Source organism: Coloeus monedula, assembly GCF_965178545.1.
Source record: "Coloeus monedula genome assembly, chromosome: 6".
Taxonomy (NCBI): Eukaryota; Metazoa; Chordata; class Aves; order Passeriformes; family Corvidae; genus Coloeus; species Coloeus monedula.
In genome coordinates, this window is record NC_138786.1 from 25829750 (window position 1) to 25850012 (window position 20263).

Genomic DNA, 20263 nt, shown 5'->3' on the forward strand with positions numbered 1-20263 from the left:
GGGGGCGGCCCCGGAAGCAGCGCGGCGGCGGCGGCGCCATGGCGGCAGCAGCAGCAGTCCCGGCCCGTGCCCGCGGAGCCGGCCTGGTGTGGCGGCTGCGCCTGCTGTGCCAGCGCTACCAGGAGTACGTGAGGCGGCACCCGGCCGCCACGGCCCAGCTGGAGGGCACCGTGCGGGGGCTTTCCTACCTACTGCCAGGTGCGGGAGCGAGGAGGCGGGCAGACCTTCGTCCCTCCGGCTGGGGTCTGGGCCGGGGGGGTGCGGGCACCGGGCCCAGCGAGGAGCGGGGGCTCCCCCGGTGCCGGGCGTTCGCTGTAGGTGCTCTCTTCTCTTCGCAGGTCGCTTCTCGGACTCGAACGCGCTGTCGGAGCTGGGTAGGTGGGCAGCGGGGCCGGGGCCGGGGCCCGTGCTGTGCCCTTGCCCGGGTGCATGCGGGTCCACTCTCCGGGTGCTGCTTTTGTCCATGACCGGCTGCATTCTCGAGCAGCTCCTGGGAGGAGTCTGCACGTCTTGCTGCCCTCCTTCCCTCGTCCCCTGTCGGGGACAGAGGCAGCAGGGCCGGTTTGGCTTGCTTTCTGTGCATCCATTCTGCGGTGTTCCCTTCTTTTTCCAGTGTACTCTGCGTCCAACCTCCTAGTGCTGTTAAACGACTGGATTCTCCGAAAGGACCTGCAGCAAAGCCTGCCAGTGGTAAGGCTGGAGTGTGTGGGAGGAGGATTTGGGACACATGCTTTCCTCCTTGCAGGAGCTTTCAGGGAGTGTCTGTAGAAACTTGACAGGTCTTTGCGGTGGCCTCTCTTTACGGTCGAGTATGGAGAAGTCAGAGGCAACCTCCGAATGAAGCGAAACAGCAGCCCTGCCCCGTAGGTCCTGGCTTGGAGGCGTGGCCAGACCACTCCCTGGACCACAGAAATCAGGCCCTGACTTTCACCAGAAGCTTCACAGGCTTTCTTGAGAAGCTCAGAACTTGAGCTAGGTAGAGGTGTTGATGAATAAACCATTGCTGTTTACATAGCAGTGGCTCTGGAGCACTGAAGCTCTGATTGCATCTGTCAGACTCTTTCTTTGCATATTCTATTGAGTAAGACAAAGGTAAGCACCTTGCTGCTATGTCTCTCTTGCATGAGCCCCAGGCCAGCTCCCAGCCTTATTAGACCCTTTGGGGAATGGGGAAGAGGTTGGTTTTTTCCCAACAAGGCTCTTCTGTTACAAACCTGCGCAGTGTGTGGGTTAGGTGTAGGCAGCTCCCTGAATGGAGCATCAGGCGTGTAACAAAGAGAAATGCAGAAGACTTGCTTCCCTGGTGGTTAAAGTTGAAGAGAATTTCAGCTGTATTGTCTTTATTGATGCTTTTCAGTGGATTAAACCCCGTGGTTGGCAGCAGTAGTAAGTTCCTGTGTGGAGAGCAGAGACCTAGACTAGAAGAGCACCCACTGACTTGGGGTTCATGCCTGAAATCTAGACTGATGCTGTGTTCAGCACGCATTCACTCTGGTGTGCCTGTGGACTCTGGGTCCCCTTCCCTCCACTCCCAAGCATACTCCCTCATCAGCTCTAACCAGAGAAGAGGTTGTCTTGTGTCTCAGCTCTGGGATGAGGGGGAGGGGAGAGTTTTGCTGTGGAGCTCAGGCACAGTGCCACAGCCCAGGAGGCTATCCTGCTGTGTCAGTTGGGGTAGAGGCAATATAAGACACAGATGTGATGGCCTCCCTGGTTTTGGAATAGTGACCCCATGTGATAGTGTAATGTCTCAGTCTGCTTCTCCTTGGATAGATAAATAGGTAGATAAATGGGTAGATAAATAGGCTTGTGTGTAGGCTCCAGCTGCAGTGAAGACACTGCTTTTTGTTTCTGGAGCTGTGACTTCCAAGGCCATCTGGTGCTTATTTCTGAGGGTCCCACCAGACTGGGCTGTGCTTCTTCCCTCTTTAACTCCCAAGCAGAACCTGCATCCTGTCCCCCTCCTCCCCTCTGTGTTTTGCAGTCGCTGCCCCAGCAGAAGCTGCTGACCTGGCTGAGTGTGCTAGAATGCGTGGAGGTCTTTGCAGAGATGGGGACAGCCAGGGTGTGGGGGGAGATGGGCCGGTGGACCATCATTGTCCTCATCCAGCTGGCTAAGTAAGTGCTGTGGGCAGAGGGGAAGGGGCAGAGTGCGCTCGGAAAGGGGACCTGGAGGGCACTTCATAGTACCCCAGGAACAATCCCGCACAGGACTGAGCTGCCAGTCCCTGAGGCTGGGGCAGTTTGGAGCCCCACGGTGTATTGGATGCTGTGCCACAGAAGGGAGCACTTAACACTTTCACCTTGCCAGTTGCTCTGAGGAGACCTAAGTGTTTCCCTCTTCTGTGGAAGCCATCTCTCCAGTGCAACAGGAGCCCCACTCCATAGTCTGGTATTGAAGACTTCCATGTGTCTGTTCGCAGAGCCATTCTTCGTCTCCTGCTATTGCTGTGGTACAAAGCTGGCATCCAGATGTCTCCTCCCATTGTGCCACTGAACAGGGAGAGGCAACAGCCTCTCCACCCTCAAGGTGAGCCCATGGTGGTGTCATCATTGGCTTGGTGCCTTGCTGAGCCACGTGTCTTGTCCTGCTAGAATTACTCGTCAGAGCAGCGGTTTGTGCAGCACATGGAACCATAAGGTGTTCGTACTCAAGGCTGAGCTGTGTTGAACTTTCCACCCTTTGCAGAGGACGAGTTAGCTTAGTGGCAGGGTTGTCCTGCTATCTTGGAAGGAGGGGATGGAGAAGACTAAGCCAGGAATTTCTGGCTGAACCATGAGTCAGGCTGCACGTACCCTGGTCTGATGATGAGGAAAGAGGCCCTAGGCCTGGGCAATGTCAGGCAGATTTACTTTTTCACCCTCTGCCTACTGTTAGCCCCTGCAGAATTGTCCAGTTTGCACTAAATCAGCCTTTCAGTCTGCTCTTCTTGGTGGCAGCGTAGGGGAGGGTGCTGCTGCCAGCTCTGGGGTGTGAAGCATGTGGCTTTGAAGCCTGACCCCTGTGGCTGTTTTCTTCAGCAGGCATGGAAGACAGCTCCTCAGGGAAGGATCAGACCTATGTTGGCAGGCGTTCCAGCCGTGTTGTGCGCTCACTCCAGAGCAGTAAGTAACCAAGCCTGTTTTCAGCCTGAGCTGTTCCTGCTCTGTGCCTTCATGTATGACATGGGTGTGGTAAAGGGTAGAACCTTGTATTGGGGCATATCTTGCCACTCACTAGGCCTACTGTGGGTGGGTGGGGGTATGAAAGCAACCAGAGACATGCTGTAAGGCTAGCACCTAAATTGTGTTTCCTATGTGAGCCGTGCAACAGAGACAACTCTTCATCAGGGTTATGCTTTGAGGAGCATGGATCCTACAAGTACCTCTTCGAGCTTTTCTGTTTCACACCTTCACAGTGCAGAAAGCAGGGAAACATGATAGGAAGGTGTCCTGGTTTTGTCTGGGATAGAGTTAGTTTTCTTCCTAGTAACTGGTACAGTGCTAAGTTTTGGGTGTAGTATGAGAGTAATGTTGATAACACACTGATGTTGTAGGTTGTTGAGAAGCAGGGGTTACTCTAAGTCAAGGATTTTTCAGTTTCCTGGGTTCTGCTAGTGAGGAGATGCACAAAAGCTGGGAGGGAGCATAGTCAGGATGGACGGCCTGAACTGGCCGAAGGGATCTTCCATACCATAGAGCATCATTGCCCAGTGTATAAACTGGGGGAGTTGGCTGGGCGGGGCCCGTCGCTGTTTGGGAATGGGATGGGCATCTGTCTGGAGGTGGTGAGCAGTTGTATTGTGCATTAGTTGTGTTTCTTGGGTTTTCTCATATTCTTTTTCATTGTTGTCATTATTGGGTTTTTTTTTTTGTTGTTGTTGTTGTTATTTTATTTTATTTCAATTATTAAACTGTTCTGTGTCAATGCAGGAGTTTTACCTTTTTCTGATTCTTCTCCCCATCCCACCGGCCGCGGGGGATGAGGGGCTCCAGGTCCACGTGGAGTGAACTAGCAGTCATGTGATATGTAGTTTCCAGCTGGGACAAAGCTTTTATTTGTGTTAGTGACCGGACCTGCTTGTTTCAGCCCCATCCCTGCAGTCCCGGCACTGGGGGTCCCCCCAGCAGAGGGAGGAATCGCAGAGCCGAAGGGCGGAAGAGATGAACCAGCCTCCTACTCCTCTGGGTCTCCAAGAAACCATCGCAGAATCCCTCTACATTACCCGCCCCCTGCTCCACCGTATCCTGCCCTTCTCCGTGCGGGCTCCCGCCGCCCGCGGATGCCGGCAGAGGGTGCTGCGGGCTCGGCCCAGGTGCAGGGCAGCGTCTCGCCGCTCTGTGCCCTGCGCGGCTCTGCTTGGGCATGGGCCTCGGGACTCTTCCCTTTCTTACACTTCGGTGGGTGGCCTCAGCTGCTGGAGCGGTGGGTGCAAGGCCTCCAGCCCTTTTCCCCGGGGCCCCCAGCCCTGCCTTAGGGTGTATTCGCCTGCACTTGGCAAAACTTTTTGGGTACCCAGGAGATTGCTTCTCTGTGTGCCTCTTGTTAGGAATCTTTTAATTCCTTGACCGTGTGTTCCTAGTATTGAGTTTAGGAGTATGGGGCCAGAGATCATGGAAGCCCTGGCTCCTCTCGGCAATCCTGGACATCTCGAGGTCAGTCTGATGAAGAGTCTTTCTTGGTGCTTGGTTGGTGGTGGCTGGGCATCGCACTTCCCTGTTCCCCAGTCCTGGGCTGGCCCTACTGAGAAAAATACACACTGGGGCTGGTCCTTAGCTTGGAGATTGACACATCTTCTGCAATGCTTACAGTGCTCTCTGTTCTGAGCTGCTGCGGTCTGCTCTGTGTGGAGCTGAGAGTGGAGGGCTTTAGAAACCCACTTTCTTTTCCCTGCTGGCTGCTGTTGCTGTGACTTAGCTTCCTCTGCCCTCTTCCTTCCAGTCTGAGCTTGCTGAGTGATCTGAAAGACCTGAACAGGCGAGAGCGGGTGGAGCTGAGGCGACGAACCATCCTACTGCTGTACTACCTGCTGAGATCTCCTTTCTATGACCGATACTCAGAGTAAGGGGCCCTTGCTGGGCTTTTGCTGAAAATTTCCCTTTTAACTGAAATAGCGTCAGGGGACTGGGTGAGTAGATCTGAAGGTGTGTGGGTGCCTATGACCAGGTTAATCTGAGCCCTTGTGTAACAGCTGCCATTGCTGTTTATCTGTTCAACAGCTGGGGCAGATGTCCAGCTGGACTTGTTCATACTCTCTCCCTTCCTAGGGGCAGGATCCTTCTCCTTCTGCGCTTGTTGGCTGATTATGTGCCTGGAGTTGGCTTCGTCACACGTAAGTGGGTCCCACTTTTATATCCCACATATATATATGTCTGGTGAAGAAAGATGAGGGCTGTTGGGAACATTTATCAGCTGGTTTCCAGTCCAGGGAAGGAATTGGGAAGTCCCTATAGGGGTTAGCACTAGAGCACCCAGTGTTGATGCTTGAGTAATTTTTAAATGCTGAAGGAAAAGATTAATTGCTTCCTGGCTTGAGGACAGTAGTAAACCACTGTGTGCCCTGAGGCTGCAGAGCTCGGTGTCTGCCACCTAGGCCTGTTCTCCTGGGCTTCCTTTCTGCACCTCAGCTGGTGCACCAGGGCCCCACTTTGCAGCCCTGTTCTGAACTCTTTTCCTTGATCCCTAGTCTGCAGTGCAGACGGGAGGGGTAAATGGGTGCCTGGAAGTATTGAACCAGGCAGAAACTGACTGTAAATCAAAGGGGCCAAACCAGGTCTGTGTTCTAGTCCTTCACCAGAGGATCCCTTTATTATAGGCCACCATTTCACTTCCCCCCACTCTTCCCCGGATGATTTGAATCCTTTTGTGGAGTGATTCATGGCAGTGATGACATTACATCAGCCTGGCATCATGGGATTGACCTTTCTTTTGGGAGGTCACAAAGCTGGCTAGCTCAGGAGCCACTTCCTCCAGTTAGTGATTTCAGAGAGGCTTTGGAGCCTGCATTAAGCCCTGTGCAACATAAGCAATTTTGCTCTACAGCAGATGCTTCTGTGTTTGCACCTGCTCACTATTGCTGAGTTATCTTCCCTCTTCCCTGTCACAGCAGTGTCCTCTTGACTCTCTGCATGTGGGTTTTCCCCTTGCACATTGTAGACTCCCTTTCCCACTGAAGCTTGAACATGTCAGCTCAGAGGGAGTGGTTGGTGTCCCACACTATGGCCGTGCTGACCATGTTTCACACCCCTCTTGGTCCTGCTCTGATCTCTGGCACCGCACTGCAGCGTTGCCTCACATCTTGGCAAAAGTAACTGTTCTATTCTTGGGTTCATCTGAGTTGTGTAAATGGAGATTTGGGGTTGTTTGGATCATAATGAGAAGTGGGGATATGCCCCATAGACACACAGCTTTAAATTCTTGCATTTCTTCATGTGTTCCTTCTGTTCTCTTGTTTCAGGGCCACTGATGGAGTACTTGCCTGCTTGGCAGAAAATCTATTTCTATAACTGGGGCTAATGAGATGATTATTCTCTCTAAAATCATGGCTGGACATTTTTAAGGAGGGCAAGCAGGCTGGGGAAGGGATGTTGATAATGTCTAATTTTCAGGTAAATCATAAATGAGAAGCTCCTGTTCTGCAGAGTGGGGAGGGGGTTGTATGTGACTTTTTTAACAGATCTAGGTCTGAATGATGGACACTAAATGTGTGGGGAGACCCTGGCCACCTATTTCTCTGGACCATTCTGCGGCTGCAGTGATGGTGATGGGGCAACCTCTTTTTTGAAGCACTTGATTTTTCTTCTTTTGTACAGCTGCGCTATAATAAAGCCAGGCAGTGTAGTGGTTTTTTGGAGAGCATTGTCTCACATGTCAAGGTGCTGAGGTTGACCTGCAACATGCTTGTGTTGGCTGTGCCTGGCCCATCTGCTTGGAGCGGGTTTGTCTGTCAAATAAACTGACTGCCTGGAGAGAACTGAGCTGAAGGGCCTCTCCCTCTTTGCATGGGATCCCCTGTATCTGGTTGCCAGCAGGTCTCTCTCTGACAGAAAGAGCAGCTTTTGCAGTTGTCTGCCATGGGATACGCTGTTCCTTAGAAGCCTTTTGCTCTGTCCTGTGTCAGTCAGGGTGCCAAATGTTGCTCAGCTGATGACTATAGCCTCTGTAATGCCCAGTGCCTGCCTCAGTCCCCAGAGTCCTGGGGTTCCCCTGGGGGTATGCAGAGCTGCAGGGTGCAGGCTGCTTTCCTAGCACCTAATGTGTGTTAAAAGGGTTTGCAGAATGGCTGCCAGCCAGTGCTTGGGGGCTTGGCTAAGGGCAGAGAAGTGATTAATTCAGGAAATACTGCTGTGCCATGTTTAATAATGGGCCCAGGAGGGGCCTGTGTCTCCTAACTGGGGGACAGTTGAGGCACCAGTCTGCAGTGAGCTTCTATGGAGGCTCCCTTGGCCAGGATGAAAAGTTAGTCAGCTGGTGGCACTGCATTGCCCCACAGGCAGCTGTCTGGGTAGAATGTGTGCCCCAAGTGGGTATCAGGAACATTCCTACCTGAACCATCCCTGAGGGATTCTCAGGCTGCCTCAGCATCTGGCATTGGAAATGTAGTCCTACATGCACATCCCTCATGGGCCACCACAGTTGGGGACCACAGGACTTTGCCAGTTTGAGGGGTCTGTGTTGCCACCTCAGTTGGCAAGGCCCTGCAACATGGTAACAGCAGCATGGAGACGCCATGGGCAAGGAACTACGCTCCCTTTGCTCAGTCTTTCAGCAAAAAATGATGCTGAAGTGTTGGCTCCTGGGGCAGGGTGGTACTGATACGAGATGCAAGGGCCTGCTTTTGGAGGGTTTGAGAGGAAGGCAGAAGCAGGTGTTGAGGGATAGGGGCAGCCCTGGAGCTGTGGCTGTACAGAGGGACAACACAGTGAAGGCTCAGCAGCTGGCAGGGCCCGGGCAGAGGCAGCCCAGGACCTGAAGGGGACAAGGTAGGAAGGGACAGCAGCATCACCTGGGAGGGGCCATGTCCCCTCCCCCACCCAGCAGGTGTCCTGGGCAACCAGGGTGGCTCCTCTGTGACCTCGCTGCTGTGGAACCAGTGGAACCGGTCAGTGTGCGCCATGCTGTGCTGCCTGCTGCTGCTCACCCTGCTGCTGGGGGCTGCCCTCCCACAGCCTGTGCACCAGAGGTGATGGCACTTCCCCCCTCCTACTCCTCCCTGCCCCGGTACCTGCAGGTACCCCAGGGCCCCTGACATGGGCTGGCACTTGCGGCACCAGGCCTCAAGAGCTGGCCAGACTGGGTGGAAGACGCAACACATGGGAGCTCTTGTGCCAGCCTGAGTAAGAGCTGTAGGACCTTGGCTTACTCCTGGCCCTGGTTTTCCTCTGTAGGGACAGCTACTCAGTTCCTGAGGATTTCTCTGCTCCCCTGGAGCTTCCACAGAAGCACTTTGGCCTGGTGGATGGTACAGTGCTCTCCTTGCCCTTCTGAACCCCCTTTCCATGCACTCACCCCTCCAGTGGGTGGTTGTCCCTAGCCCTGGGAGCAGCCGAGCCCAGCCTCTGCTGTGCCCGCAGATTACGGCATCAAACCCAAGCAGCCTCGCTTCAGAACACGGGCGGCCCTGGAGCGGCCGGCAGAGCTGCGCAGAGCTGGCAAAAGCAAGCGCGACGGGCTGGACTTGCTGGAGTACTATGAGGATGTGTGCCTGTGAGCCAGCGTGTCCCCGTGCCCACCACAGCCCAGCAGGTGAGGGCTGGAGCAACAGCTGCCAGAAATCCCTTTGGATCATCATAGGATCTCTGGCCTCCCAGGATTGCAGCCAGGGCTCTTGGACCAATACTGAGAAGCTCCAGCTCCTCTTCGAGTCCAAGGGAAAGAAGGAGCCAGGGCCCAAACCCCCTGCAGTGGGAAACAAACAGCACAGTAGCTCTGCTCCATGAACCATCATATTTAATAGTTGTTGCCATCACAGCAGATCCAGCTGAAGCACAAAGACCACTGGCTGCAGGGACCAGGAGAGCTCTTCTACCTCCCTGGTGCTTCGCACGGCTCCCTGCAGGCTTTAGCCCTTCCCTGCCCCACTTTGGGCAGACACCCAGCTTTGTGCAGGGACTGAGCCCCACTGGCCTGGGGTGTCCCTGCCCTGCCTCTGCCACCAGCAGCTTGGGGGAGAGGGGGAAGGGGCAGAGAAAGGCTTTCCCTCTCGAGGGTATAGTTACTGCAGAGAGGTATGAGGGGAATTTTTCTCTCTCCCCAGGGCATGGATACAAGATGGAAGGGGTGGGGACAGAGGCAGGGGAAGGCTGTCTCATCTCATTCTGGCTCTGGCAGAGGAGATTCTGGGGCTTCCTCTGCCACCCCTGCCCAGCAACCATCTCCACAGGGCCTGGCAGGGAGGTGATCCCATCTCCCAGGCAGGAGCCAGCATGTGGGTCTTGTTTTCTGTTGCTGCTGTCTCATCATTCTGCAAGAGACTGACTCTGCCACTGCAATTAAAAGTCACCCCAGATGGATGTGACGGGAAGCTGTGCCATGGTCACAAGGAGGAGATGCTGTCACCCCAGCCTGCAGCTGGAAAGGGCATGAGCACACTACTGCCCCCCCCAACCACTCACAAGTAGGGCACCCAGCAGGTGCTTCTCCAATAGAATAAACTAAGAGTATTTTGTACAATAAACACAATTTGTCCAGCCCTCCCCCCTCCCGTCCCCCCAGCCCGAGGAAGGGGAGTCACGAAAAGAGGCGGCGCTCCGTGCCCCGGGGAGCCCTGCCCCGGGCCCGCTCCTCCTCCAGGCTCAAAGCAGCTCTTGTCCATGCACGACACGGGGAAGGGGCGAGACTGCAGCCCTGGCTGTGCAGGAGGTGCCTGTCCCAGCCCCTACTCCAGGTAGATGTCCTCTGTGGGGCACGTGTACTCCACATACTCCTTGTAGAATTGCTGAAAAGCCCTCCTGCAACACAGCACCAGGCAAAGCTTAGCAGCAGCCTCCGCACAAGGCAATTATAGATCCCCGTTTCCATCCTGACTCTCACTCCCTACCCTGTGTCCTGTTTGACACCCCAGCTCCTAGCTCCTGCATTAGCCTCCAGAGCTACCCTCAGAGCCACAGGGTCTCCCTGATTCCCTGCACAGTGCATTACTTCCAGCCATCTGCCTGCAAAGCCTTGCACTGGGACTTGTTCCAGTACTGTCAGGAATATGATGCCCATAGCCCTGTAAGCCCTGGCTCTCACACAAAGCATCTCACTTGAGGGAAGAGGTGCCAGCCTGGGGCCAGGTCTGAGCCCCACATGTAGGGGGAGATGGCAGGATTCAGCCTGGCTGTCTCGTTCCTCCTGCCCTTTATGAGCCAGCCTTCCCTGCCCAGCCAGGACTCACCCTACAGACTCTGCCAGTGGCTTCGTGGACTCCTCCGAGACAAAGACATGACAGGCAAATCTGTGGTCAGCAGGGTGCTTGGTGATGAACCCAAAATATCTGAGGGCAAAAAGAGTGGATGTGATTGGACCAGCAGACCAGCAGGCACAGGTACCCCAGCCTCTCTGAGGCGTACCCCCCCTTAAGCATAGGGGTTTGGGACCTGAACCCCCCCCAATAAATCCTACTGGCCATCCCAGGGTCATGCCACTGACCATGTCTGCAGCGCTGGGCTCACAGGGGAAGGGGAGCCCTCCAAACTAGGGCTCTGGGAAACCTCCTTTCCTTCCTAGCTCCAGTTGTGCTACCCCCAGGGAGCAGGAAGGCAGCAAAGCCCCTCTGCTGAGCTACTGCTGTCAGGAGTGGCACCACACTTCCTTGCTACTCACTTGTTGTTCTTTGGATGGTACCCACAAAAGGAAATGTTCTTCAGCTGGAAAAAATGGCTACACTTGTTTACCTGGGGGAGAGAGAGAAGGGAACTGTAAGAGCTTTTCTCCCCACCCCCTGCAGGGCAGCTGGTGTCTGGCCACTGGAAATGCGCATTTGGAGACTGAGGAGTGAAATTAATTGGAGCCTAATCCTGGGCTGCTATCAGCAGCAGTTTCAGGATTGCTCCAAGCACCTGAACAAAGGGAGCTTTTCCAGGCAGCCCTGCTGGCTCTCACCCCAGCTGCCTTTACCGCCAGTAGCTCCTGCAGGATTTCCCTGGAGGCCCTGAGTCAGACTGTACTCAGGCTAGAGTCAGTGCTGCTGTTCACCAGCACACACAGCCCTCCTTCTTCAGTAAAAAGGCTCTCTGAAACACCAGGAGATAGAAGGTGAATGGGTAACTTAGAATGAAACAAGTCATTCAAGCCCGGGTGTCAAAGGGTCCCAGCCAGAAACGAAAACTTATTTATACAAGTCTAAAGCACAACTAAGTTGATGGCATCCTCTAGGTACAAGCAAGATTTGTAGGAACCTCAGCCCAGCTCTGTCACAGCACTCAGAGTCATGAGCTACTCCTATCCCCCAGCTGGAAGGGAGGTTTCCCATCAGCTTGCTGCAAAACTCTCACTTGCCTTTGCTCAGCATCCCAACGTGCTCTACTAGGCTACTTATGCAGAATGCTAATCAGCAGCCTGCCCTTGCCAGATAAAGAGATTACAGGGCAGATCTGGAGGACACCACTCAAAATAGTAGCAGAAAGGTTTAGAAGCAGCTGACAGATTACTGAGTACAGCTCAGCTCGAAGCATCCCAGCGCAGTGACATGCCTGGCAGCTGTGAGAGCATCAGCTGGCAGTACTGCCCAGAGCTGGGGCCTTGTGAGGCATAGGAGACCCTGATGGTGGGCCTAAAATGCTGATGATGGTGTTTCTCACACCCTCAGACATGTGGTGGAGACCCTTAATTTTCATATGCAAACATGGCCTGTAGCACATAGGGCACAAGCCAGCTCAGAGCAGCAATCAGGGAAGGGATGAGATGAGCGGAGAGCGGGGCACTACCTTGCTGTGCTCCTTGCAGTCGTCAGCTTTCACAGCAATCTTGACCCCGCGCACGCTGATCTCCAGGACGCAGCTGGAGGGTGGGTTAAAGTGCACAGTGAGGCGGCGCGTGGTGGCAATCTGCGGAAGAGAGACACAAAGCCGTGGGACTTGTGAGCAGTGACGATGATTCCCCACTGAGGCTCTGCCCTGCTGCCAGAAGGAGCGGGCGCTCCTGCTCCCTGGGATGGTGTGGGACACTACCTTCTGCATGGCCGCGCAGAGCACATCATTGCCCTTGTGATAGGGAACCTGCACAGAGCCAAGGAACTTCACCCGGAACTGGTCCACCCAGTCGCTGCTCTTGGCCAGAGCTGGAAGGGAGAGCACATGGCAGGGATCATCTCCAGCGACCAGGTATATGGGCTGAGCCCCACCTCCCCCCCCATCTCCCAACCCCTGCGCTTTTCCCTGCCCAAGAAAAGCTTCCCTCAACACCAGGTACCAACTCCCAGCCTCACAGCAGAAGCCACTCATTGCTTCCTGCTGAATGCCCAGTTTGGTCCTCCCCCCAGCCCCCTGCTCAGCACCAGACTGCTCAGTAGGGAGGATGTGGTACAAGATGGAGACATCAGCAGTCTGCACACAGAGGCTTGGTACCTGTTACATGGTCTGTGTCCTTGGTGACTTCAATAGCATAGTAGGCAGGAAAGATGCCCCGATCTCCTGTGCGCATGTTGTAGGCCTCATACCAATAATCTTCTGCCTGCACCTCCACCAGCAAAGGATCATCCACCTCCAGCTCCAGCTCGTCTGCGTGGCGAGGCACAAACCTGGGCAGAGAGGCAGTAGCAGCTGGCTGGCTAGCAGTGCTGGTGGCCTTCTCACTGGCACACTGCTGGGACACCCACCACCAACCCAGGCAGTGCCCTGGTAGCCATAGAGACCTGACACGCTAAATAAAGCACTGGAGGAGGTTTGGGCTCAACAGGCAGCAGCATCCTGGCACCTAATGCAAGGGTATCTCCTATTGCACCACCCAAGCTGCTCCTCAGAGGCTCCAGCTGCCCTCGGAGGTCTTGCCCACGCAGCACCCTGGGCAAATGTTGCTCCTGGGCAGGGCATGAGTTACAGGCACTGGTTTGTTCCCCAGGGCTTCCCACACCAGAAACACTGGAGTTTGTGCTAGCCCCACCTTGGCAGGAGTGCAGCACCAGCTTTCCCCTGCGAGAGGCTGGGGACACTGCCTGTGCCTGCAAGCTCACCTAAAGACAGCACGGTGAGTCTGCTCCTGCTCCTCCCCGTTGATCATGCAGGAGAACAACCCAAAGGACTCAGCACCTGGGGACGAAGGCAGAGGAGGACATGTCAGCATTGAGGGATCATCATCACAGCCAAGAGGACATGGGCTAGGCAGTCTGTTGAGGCTCCCGCAGGATGGCTCATCCGAGATAAAGCTATGTGCTGCCACAGGAGGGAGAGGCATAGCTGGAGCTCCTGAGCAGCCTCAAACACCTACTGCCACCCCCATCTGACACAAAGTTTTTCCAAGCCCCACCATGCCTCCTGGACTACCAGGGACAAAGCCACAGGCTGCAACAAGCAGAACTGGGGCTCATGTCTGCTGGTGGCTTCCTATCTCCTGAGCGTGTACCACGGACAGGTAGGGCTGCCCAGGCAGGCAGCCACCAGCCCACCTCCCCCCAGTGCCCAGCACTCACTGGAGGACCGTGCCCGGCCACTCATGAAGACATTGAGGAACTTCTTGGAGAAGTGGATGTCTGCTTCAGGGGTGGAATCCTCAGAGAGGCAGACTGAGTCACGCTTCAGCGCATCCTCCTCGTACTCCTCGCCAATGGCCGACTCATAGGGTGAGGAGATGCAATTGTCGTAGACTGTGGCTGAGTCGCTCTCATCACTGTAGCCTGAGTAGCACTGCTTGAGGCTGACCAGCTCCAGCTGCACGTTCTCATCCACCACCAGTGTGTATTTGACAGAGTCATAGGAAAGGGCACTGGTGTCCGAACTCACAGAGGCTCTCTGGAGGTTGTGCCCTGGCCGGGAACCACCACTCCCACCACCACAGGAGGCCCTGGGCAGGTTTGTCTTGTCAGGGGAGGACATGTAGTCCAGCACCTCGTCCTCCTCGCTGATGGAGGGGTTGGTTTTCCCTGCCAGGGCTGAATAGCCGGAGGTGTCAATGTCAGAGCTGATGGACATGCGGTTCTCACTAGACTGAGACAGGAACGGCTTGTCAGTCTCCAGGGGGTCCGAGTTCTTCTGCACCGGTGTCAGGTAGATCTCCTCTGTGGCCTCCAGCCTCACATCCGTCTGGTAGCGGATACGGTCCCGGTGGGCCTCGGGGCCCCTTGTTACCACCACGACGCTGGCACCATGTGGTGGGGCCCGGCTGGTGGCCTGGTGCTTCTCGGGCGGCCGGGACGAGGCAACGCAGGCTGGGGCCATCTGTGTGGCTGCTGTGCGCCGGCATGGGCTCTCCGTGGATGTGCCCCGGTCTTTGGTGGAGGTTGTGCTGTTTTGGTGATTGACCTCATCACTCAGGCAAACGTGGTCATGGGGAGGGGTCTGCTCACCTGGAGGGAGAGGAGAGCAGCATTGACAGCCATGCAGAGGGGGAAGGTGTCCAGGGATGCCACCCAGACTCACAGAATCATAGAATCATTTCAGTTGGAAAAGACCTCTAAGATTCTCAAGTCCAGCCACTAACACTGCCAAGTCCACCACTAAACCATGTCTCTAAGCACCACATCTACACAATTTTGAACACTTCCAGGGACGGTGATTCCAGCACCTCCCTGTTCCAACGCTTGACCAACCTTTCAGTGAAGAAATTTTTTTGAATATCCAATCTAGACCTTCCCTGATGCAAATTGAGGCTATTTCCTCTTGTCCTACTGCTTGCTCCTTGGGAGAAGAGAGCAACTCCCAGCTCACTAACAACCTCCTTTCAGGTAACTGTGGAGAGCAAGATGGACATGCACCCTGCGTTCATGTGGTATGTTTTCCCCAACCTCCTGCTCCAGCACCACTTGCCTCAGGCTCCTGAGCACCATGAAAGGGTGCAAGGAGCTGACCCTGGCCAAAAGCCTGAGAACTCACCCGTTTTCAGAGGGGACGACGACCGGGACACCCGCTCCTGCCAACTGTGCTTTTTCCCCAGAGAGTTGTTATTGAGAGTGTCCTGAGGAGAAGAACAAAGCTGGCTTATAGCCCAAACAGTAAACAGCATGTGGCATGGTGGCACCCATCCCTCCCTGGGTCCACAGCATCCACTCAGCTCCCCTCTCAGCTGGGCATGCTGGGGCACGTGATGCTCGGGGAGACCCCCCGCCAGCCCCACATCTCACCATGATGCTGCTGCAAGAGCTGGCATGATGGCTGAAGCAGGGTGGGCAAGGAGCCAGCTGGGCTGAATTCATCCACCAGGGGAACTCAGCTGCAGGAGCCCATAGCTGGACAGCCCCAAGACTAAAAATTCAAGACCTGAGCCTGCCTGCATGCTTTGCTCCCATCCTGCCAGCCTTGCCTACCTTCAAACCACCCAACTTAATGAAATGGGGGAAATCCCAAGGACCAGGTGTTGTGCTGCTGCTCAGCTGGGAGCCAGCTACTGGATAGACTAATGCCTGCCCCTGGAGACATCGGTATTGGGTGTATTGAGGGGCACACACAGATAGTATGTATGCATACAAATCCATACATGCACACACACACACGTATGCAGCTCACTAGCAGATGTCAATCCTGAACAGCTGGAGAGGAGAGGCAGGATCAGGCCATCCATGCTCCCATGCTTGGACAAGTTTCTGTGGGTGCTGTGCCCTGCCTGCCCAGCCCTGGGTGGCTGGCCATGCATGTGCACAAGGGAACACATGCTCAGCCTCGCTGTAAGACCGGGAGACCAAAGGGCACCAAGTCCCCTCTAACGAGAACCCTCCTGCAGATGGGGGACAAGTCCTCCCTACCTGCCTCCACAGGGTGTGACATCCTGCCTGGTGCAGCGCCAGCCCTCACCCACTCCTCCATCCCCAAGTTCTCCCTGGCTGCACACTCCCAGCCCCTCCTATGGGCACCGAGTGTTTCTGCCCCAGCTGCAGCAGTGGCATTTTCCACACTGTTAGTTTTTGCTCAAGTACCGAAGCCCCACTGGGACTCCCTGGATTTTCTCACGGCCTTATCACCAACCCACAGCTGTTACCAGCAGCACAGGAGCTTCTCTGTCCTTACTTTGCTTCCCCACTGACATGAAGGAAGCCTTCGCCCCAAAATTCCATCATGTCACACACTGCTGAACCATGCCTGCCAGATCCCTGTCTCCATGTGGGGAGGGAGAGACCCCCTTCACAGGGCTTTGGCAACCTCCCACCATGGCCTCCATGAATCCCTCCTGTGCCAAGGCAAATAACAGCACGTCCCTGCTAGCCTTTCCCAGAGACACGATGGGCCGGGATACAGGCCAGGCAAGCTGTCACAGTGACGGCCTCTGTGTGCAGAGTGCCACAGGGCCAGCACACACAAGCCAGCCTGGCTGCCTGGACTGCGACCGGAGGCACAGCTCACTGAGCCCACCCATCCCACAGGGCCACAGCACTCAGGGGTCTGTAATGCCCAGCCAGGGTGGAGAGACCTCCACAAAGTCTTAGAGGATGAACCTAGCCAGTAACAACTGCTGTTTCTTGCCCTCTGGAGAGTTGGGGATGTTCCTCTCACCATTTCCAGGCCACCTGCCTGGAATGATGAACACAGAGCCTAGCAGCAACTGAGACATCACCAGGCTGGATCTTGGCCTCACAAGAGCAGAGGGTGAGATGATGCCTTGTTTTGTGAATGTCCTGTCTGGCAGAGTACCTGGTACCCCAACTGGGCATTCAAGAGAGGAAGCATGGCCATGGTCCCTCTTCTGACTACATGCAGGAGGAGGGAGCTGGGCAGGCCAAGAGGATGCAGTGTCTCACAACTGGAGACAGATTTCAGGCTGATCCCCAGGGGATGCCCTGCACCCTGTCCTCTCCTCAGTGCACCACATGTAGACAGGGAGAAACTGCCTCTAGCTAGAGGTAGGCATCCAGAACAGGAATCCCAAGTACCTTACAGCCAGTCTCTCACTAGATCCTACCAACAGCACTATTCTACCTGGTCAGCCATGCCCCAGTCCTGTGCCACCATCCTTGCTGGCTCCAGGCTCCTATTGCCAGCTGCAGCAAAGCCACCTCTCCCATTCCCCACATCCTCAGCTCAGCTGTGCCCATGCCTCCCAGTTAGCGCCACAGCCTCCACCACCACCGGCTTCCCCTCCCCAACCTACCATCTCTGCAACACCCCCCACCCCCATCTCTCTCCAGGGGCCTGCTCCCACTCCTGGACACTGTTTGGGACTGAGTGCCTGGGAGAGGGCCCTGCTGTTCCCCACCTCCCTCAGCTGGATGTGGCTGCCACATGCCACTTGCTCCTTGGGGTCCCTGCACAGGGTGGGACAAGGCTGCTGCTGTCCCCTTGTCCATTATGCTCAGTGGGGCTCCCCCCCCCCCCGCCTCCCCAGCCCTGCTGCCTTTGTCCCTGGTGCCAGCTGCCTGCGGGCGCCTATCCTTGGCTCTGTGCCTTCCTCCTCCTCCTCCCACCCATGGCCTCAGGCAGAGAGCTGGCATCAGCTGCCGGTGCTGGGCTGGTGACACCCAGCTCTGACTACTCCCCATCTGTCACCCACGGGGACACCTGCCTCTCACTTCATGCTCCTCGGCTGAACGTCACCGCGACGAAAATCCTCCTACTTGGCAGAAGGCAGAGCTGAATGCAGGAGGGTGGCAAAAATAGCCCTGCATGTCGCACACTTTGCGTGGGTTTGTGAAGTTTGCAGAAATGACAGGGCAAAGGGACTCCAGCCGCTGCCTGGGGGGTCAGCATGCAGGGCACCAGAGCACCATCCACCCCAGGGGTGACAGTAACACCATGGCTGTATGTGGCAGGCAGTCTTGGGTAAAACCATCCAAAATCTTGTACAAAATCTGAGCATGAACAAGACAACAGAACCCCCTTGTCCTCCTGGCCACCATTTTGGGCGTTGCTTTTCTGTCTCTCAAATTTTGCACGGGGTTCTGACATTAATGCTTCTCTTGCCAAGCACCACTGCTCAGGAGCTGAGGCCACCCGGTCCCCGCTGCCGGGCATAGGGCACCTGGTGTCATCAACCTGCCCTAGAACCGGTGCTGCCCCAACCTGGGGCAGCTGGAGCCCAGCCAGCTGTTGGCGCCGGCCCTGGGCTCGCCAGCCCGTGGCTTGGTGCCCCGTCCCGCGATGGCTCATTCACGCGTTCGGTATCCATGTCTCGTTTGCTCCCCATCCCACGGGAGCCCTTCGCAGCTCCCACCCTGCCCCTACCACGGCTCTCTGCCAGGCCACTCGGACCCTGCTGGGGCACATCTCAGTCCCGACACGATTCCTCGCGCGTTCCCTCTCCACCTCGGCAGCAGGGATGAAAGAAGGACGCACCCGGCGCCTAAGCCCTCTCAAAGAACCGCCGCCGAGCGCAGTGCTGGGATGCTCGGCGGTGCGCGGGGGCGGCCCGGCAGGGCGTGCTCAGCTCCCCGGCACCTGGCGACCCCCGGGCCCGCAGTCGCTCTTTCCGGCCGGGGGACACGAGCGGCGGTGAGAAGGGACCCCCGGGAAGCGGAGCCGAGCCCCGCCATCCCCTTCTATTCCCCCCACCCCCGCCCTACCTCCCTCCATCCGCCCAAGACAAAAGCCCCCGGCGGACGGCGGGAGCATCCCCCCTCCTCCTCTTCCTCCGCACCCCCCGATCGCCCCGAGCCCACCGTCCCGCCTCACCTGGCTGCGAGGCACCTGCGGGAAGAGGTTGAGGGTTGTGGGTCGCTTCGGCCTGTAGACTTCGGTGGTCCCGGCCGGGGGGTCTTTCTGCAGCGGCTCGGGCGCCGTCTGCTCCTCGGCCGGCGTGTCCCCCGCCGCGTCGATGAGGTCGAGCTGGAGCATCTCGGCCTGCAGCCGGCTGGCCTCCCCGCCGCCCGCCGCCCGGGCCGCGCCGCCCGCCCGGCTCACATGGCCCTGCCGGGATTAGCGCCCGCGATCAGGCCACCGGGCGGGCGGGACGGGCCGCCGCGCCTCCCGCCGGGGCCGGGCAGGGGGGCCGGGGCCGCCGCATCGGCACCCGCGGCCGCTGCCTTTTAAAGGGGCAGCGATGTTATTCCCGCAGCCGGGGAGCCCCGCGCCCCCTCCCCGCCTCCCCGGCAGGTGCGGGCAGCATCCTTCCTCCCTTGCTGATGGGGCTCCCCGGCACCTCATCCCCGGCAGGTGCCTGTCTGTAGGTACATGCAGCCGTCACATTCACTACGAAGCACACAAACGTGCACACCCAGGTTTCATCTCGACATAACAAGGACATTTTTTTTACAGCGAGAACAACCATTCTGCAGAACAACCTCCCCAGGGAAATGGTAGAGTCCTCATCGCTGCAGATTTTCAAGACGCCACTAGAGAGTGTGCCAGATCGTCTCACCCAGACTCCCTTTCCCACACAAGGTTTGGCCAGGTGATCCTTTGAGGTCCTTTCCAGCCTAGGCTGCCCTATGATTCTTCCTTCCAAGGCAGACTGTGCCCTTTCTTGGTTCCTGTCCTGGCAGTTGGGACTCACACAAGCATGTCATCAATTTGATCAGCCTTGGTCCACCCCCTGCCTGGAGCAGGTCGCTTGGGGTCTTGCCCATCACACCTGAACATCCTCACAGATGGAGAACTCACCACCGTGTTGGGTACTGGCACTGTGTGCTGCACTACTGCTACTTTTTCTCTCTACGGGGTTGAAATTTTCACTGCACACCTCTGAAAGGAGTCAGGTTCCTTCTTCCCTGTAATGCCCACTTGGATGAGCAGCTCCATCCCCCTTGTCTTACTCATCTAGGACAAGCCTTCTCTGCCTGCTCCTTGCATTTGCATATATCGGGACCTGAGGCCATATGGGAGGGATGCCTGGCACTGGCTGTCCAGTCACCTGCTGGTGATGGCTGCGCTCTGGCTGGCGGCAGCTCCACTCTTTCCCCTGTACCCTTTTGGAGCAGCATGGCCACCGTGGCCTGTGGGGACTGTGAGGAGCAGGTGCCCCATCCCACTGTCCCAGCTGGGCCCAAGTGCTGAGCCACCACACTGCTTGTGGCTGGGTTGCTGGGCAAAGAGGCACCAATGTCCCCCCCACGTGTGTTTAAAGGTCAGTGGTTTTCTTCCCAAGGCCCCTTCCTTGCATTAACTGGAGCTTGCACATGCACAGGTTGCTGCAGCCAGCAATAAAGGCAGCAACTTGGCATCAGCGAGTTGAATTGCCTGTGTTATCAGCTGTTTGTGGCGACTGCAAGCTCATCAGCAGGCAGAG

General features: G+C 56.5%; 3 protein-coding genes across 3 annotated transcripts; 2 read left to right on the top strand and 1 right to left on the bottom strand.

Annotated features, from left to right (window-relative positions):
* Positions 1 to 38: 38 nt before the first annotated feature.
* PEX16 (peroxisomal biogenesis factor 16) lies at positions 39 to 6940 on the top strand (the record flags this gene model as incomplete). Its single annotated transcript, XM_082283619.1, has 11 exons — positions 39 to 198; positions 339 to 374; positions 614 to 690; positions 1985 to 2118; positions 2424 to 2530; positions 3025 to 3105; positions 4070 to 4222; positions 4563 to 4635; positions 4922 to 5041; positions 5248 to 5312; positions 6438 to 6940. 11 exons carry the CDS (start codon positions 39 to 41, stop codon positions 6494 to 6496), a joined length of 1065 nt encoding a protein of 354 aa, XP_082139745.1. The 3' UTR covers positions 6497 to 6940.
* A 1154-nt stretch (positions 6941 to 8094) lies between these two features.
* On the top strand, positions 8095 to 8715 carry FREY1 (Frey regulator of sperm-oocyte fusion 1; the record flags this gene model as incomplete). The annotated part of the gene is made up of 3 exons (XM_082284287.1): positions 8095 to 8162; positions 8374 to 8441; positions 8554 to 8715. The coding sequence occupies 3 exons, from the start codon at positions 8095 to 8097 to the stop codon at positions 8688 to 8690; spliced, it is 273 nt and encodes a 90-aa protein (XP_082140413.1). The 3' UTR covers positions 8691 to 8715.
* A 215-nt stretch (positions 8716 to 8930) lies between these two features.
* On the bottom strand, positions 8931 to 18967 carry MAPK8IP1 (mitogen-activated protein kinase 8 interacting protein 1). Its single transcript, XM_082283013.1, has 10 exons — positions 18712 to 18967; positions 14989 to 15070; positions 13590 to 14462; positions 13134 to 13209; positions 12529 to 12701; positions 12133 to 12242; positions 11890 to 12009; positions 10787 to 10857; positions 10359 to 10457; positions 8931 to 9930 (listed from the first exon to the last, which is right to left on the bottom strand). The coding sequence occupies exons 1-10, from the start codon at positions 18871 to 18873 to the stop codon at positions 9858 to 9860; spliced, it is 1839 nt and encodes a 612-aa protein (XP_082139139.1). The 5' UTR covers positions 18874 to 18967; the 3' UTR covers positions 8931 to 9857.
* Between the last annotated feature and the right edge of the window lie 1296 nt (positions 18968 to 20263).

What these genes read in the sequence shown, in the direction of transcription:
- MAPK8IP1 (XM_082283013.1), bottom strand. Translation starts at nt 18,873, where the DNA reads ATGCTCCAGCTCGACCTCATCGACGCGGCGGGGGACACGCCGGCCGAG. An exon ending in CGCAGGTGCCTCGCAGCCAG is followed by an intron (nt 15,071 to 18,711) that starts GTGAGGCGGGAC and finishes TCTTCTCCTCAG; the next exon opens with GACACTCTCAATAACAACTC. An exon ending in GGACACAGACCATGTAACAG is followed by an intron (nt 12,243 to 12,528) that starts GTACCAAGCCTC and finishes TCTCCCTTCCAG; the next exon opens with CTCTGGCCAAGAGCAGCGAC.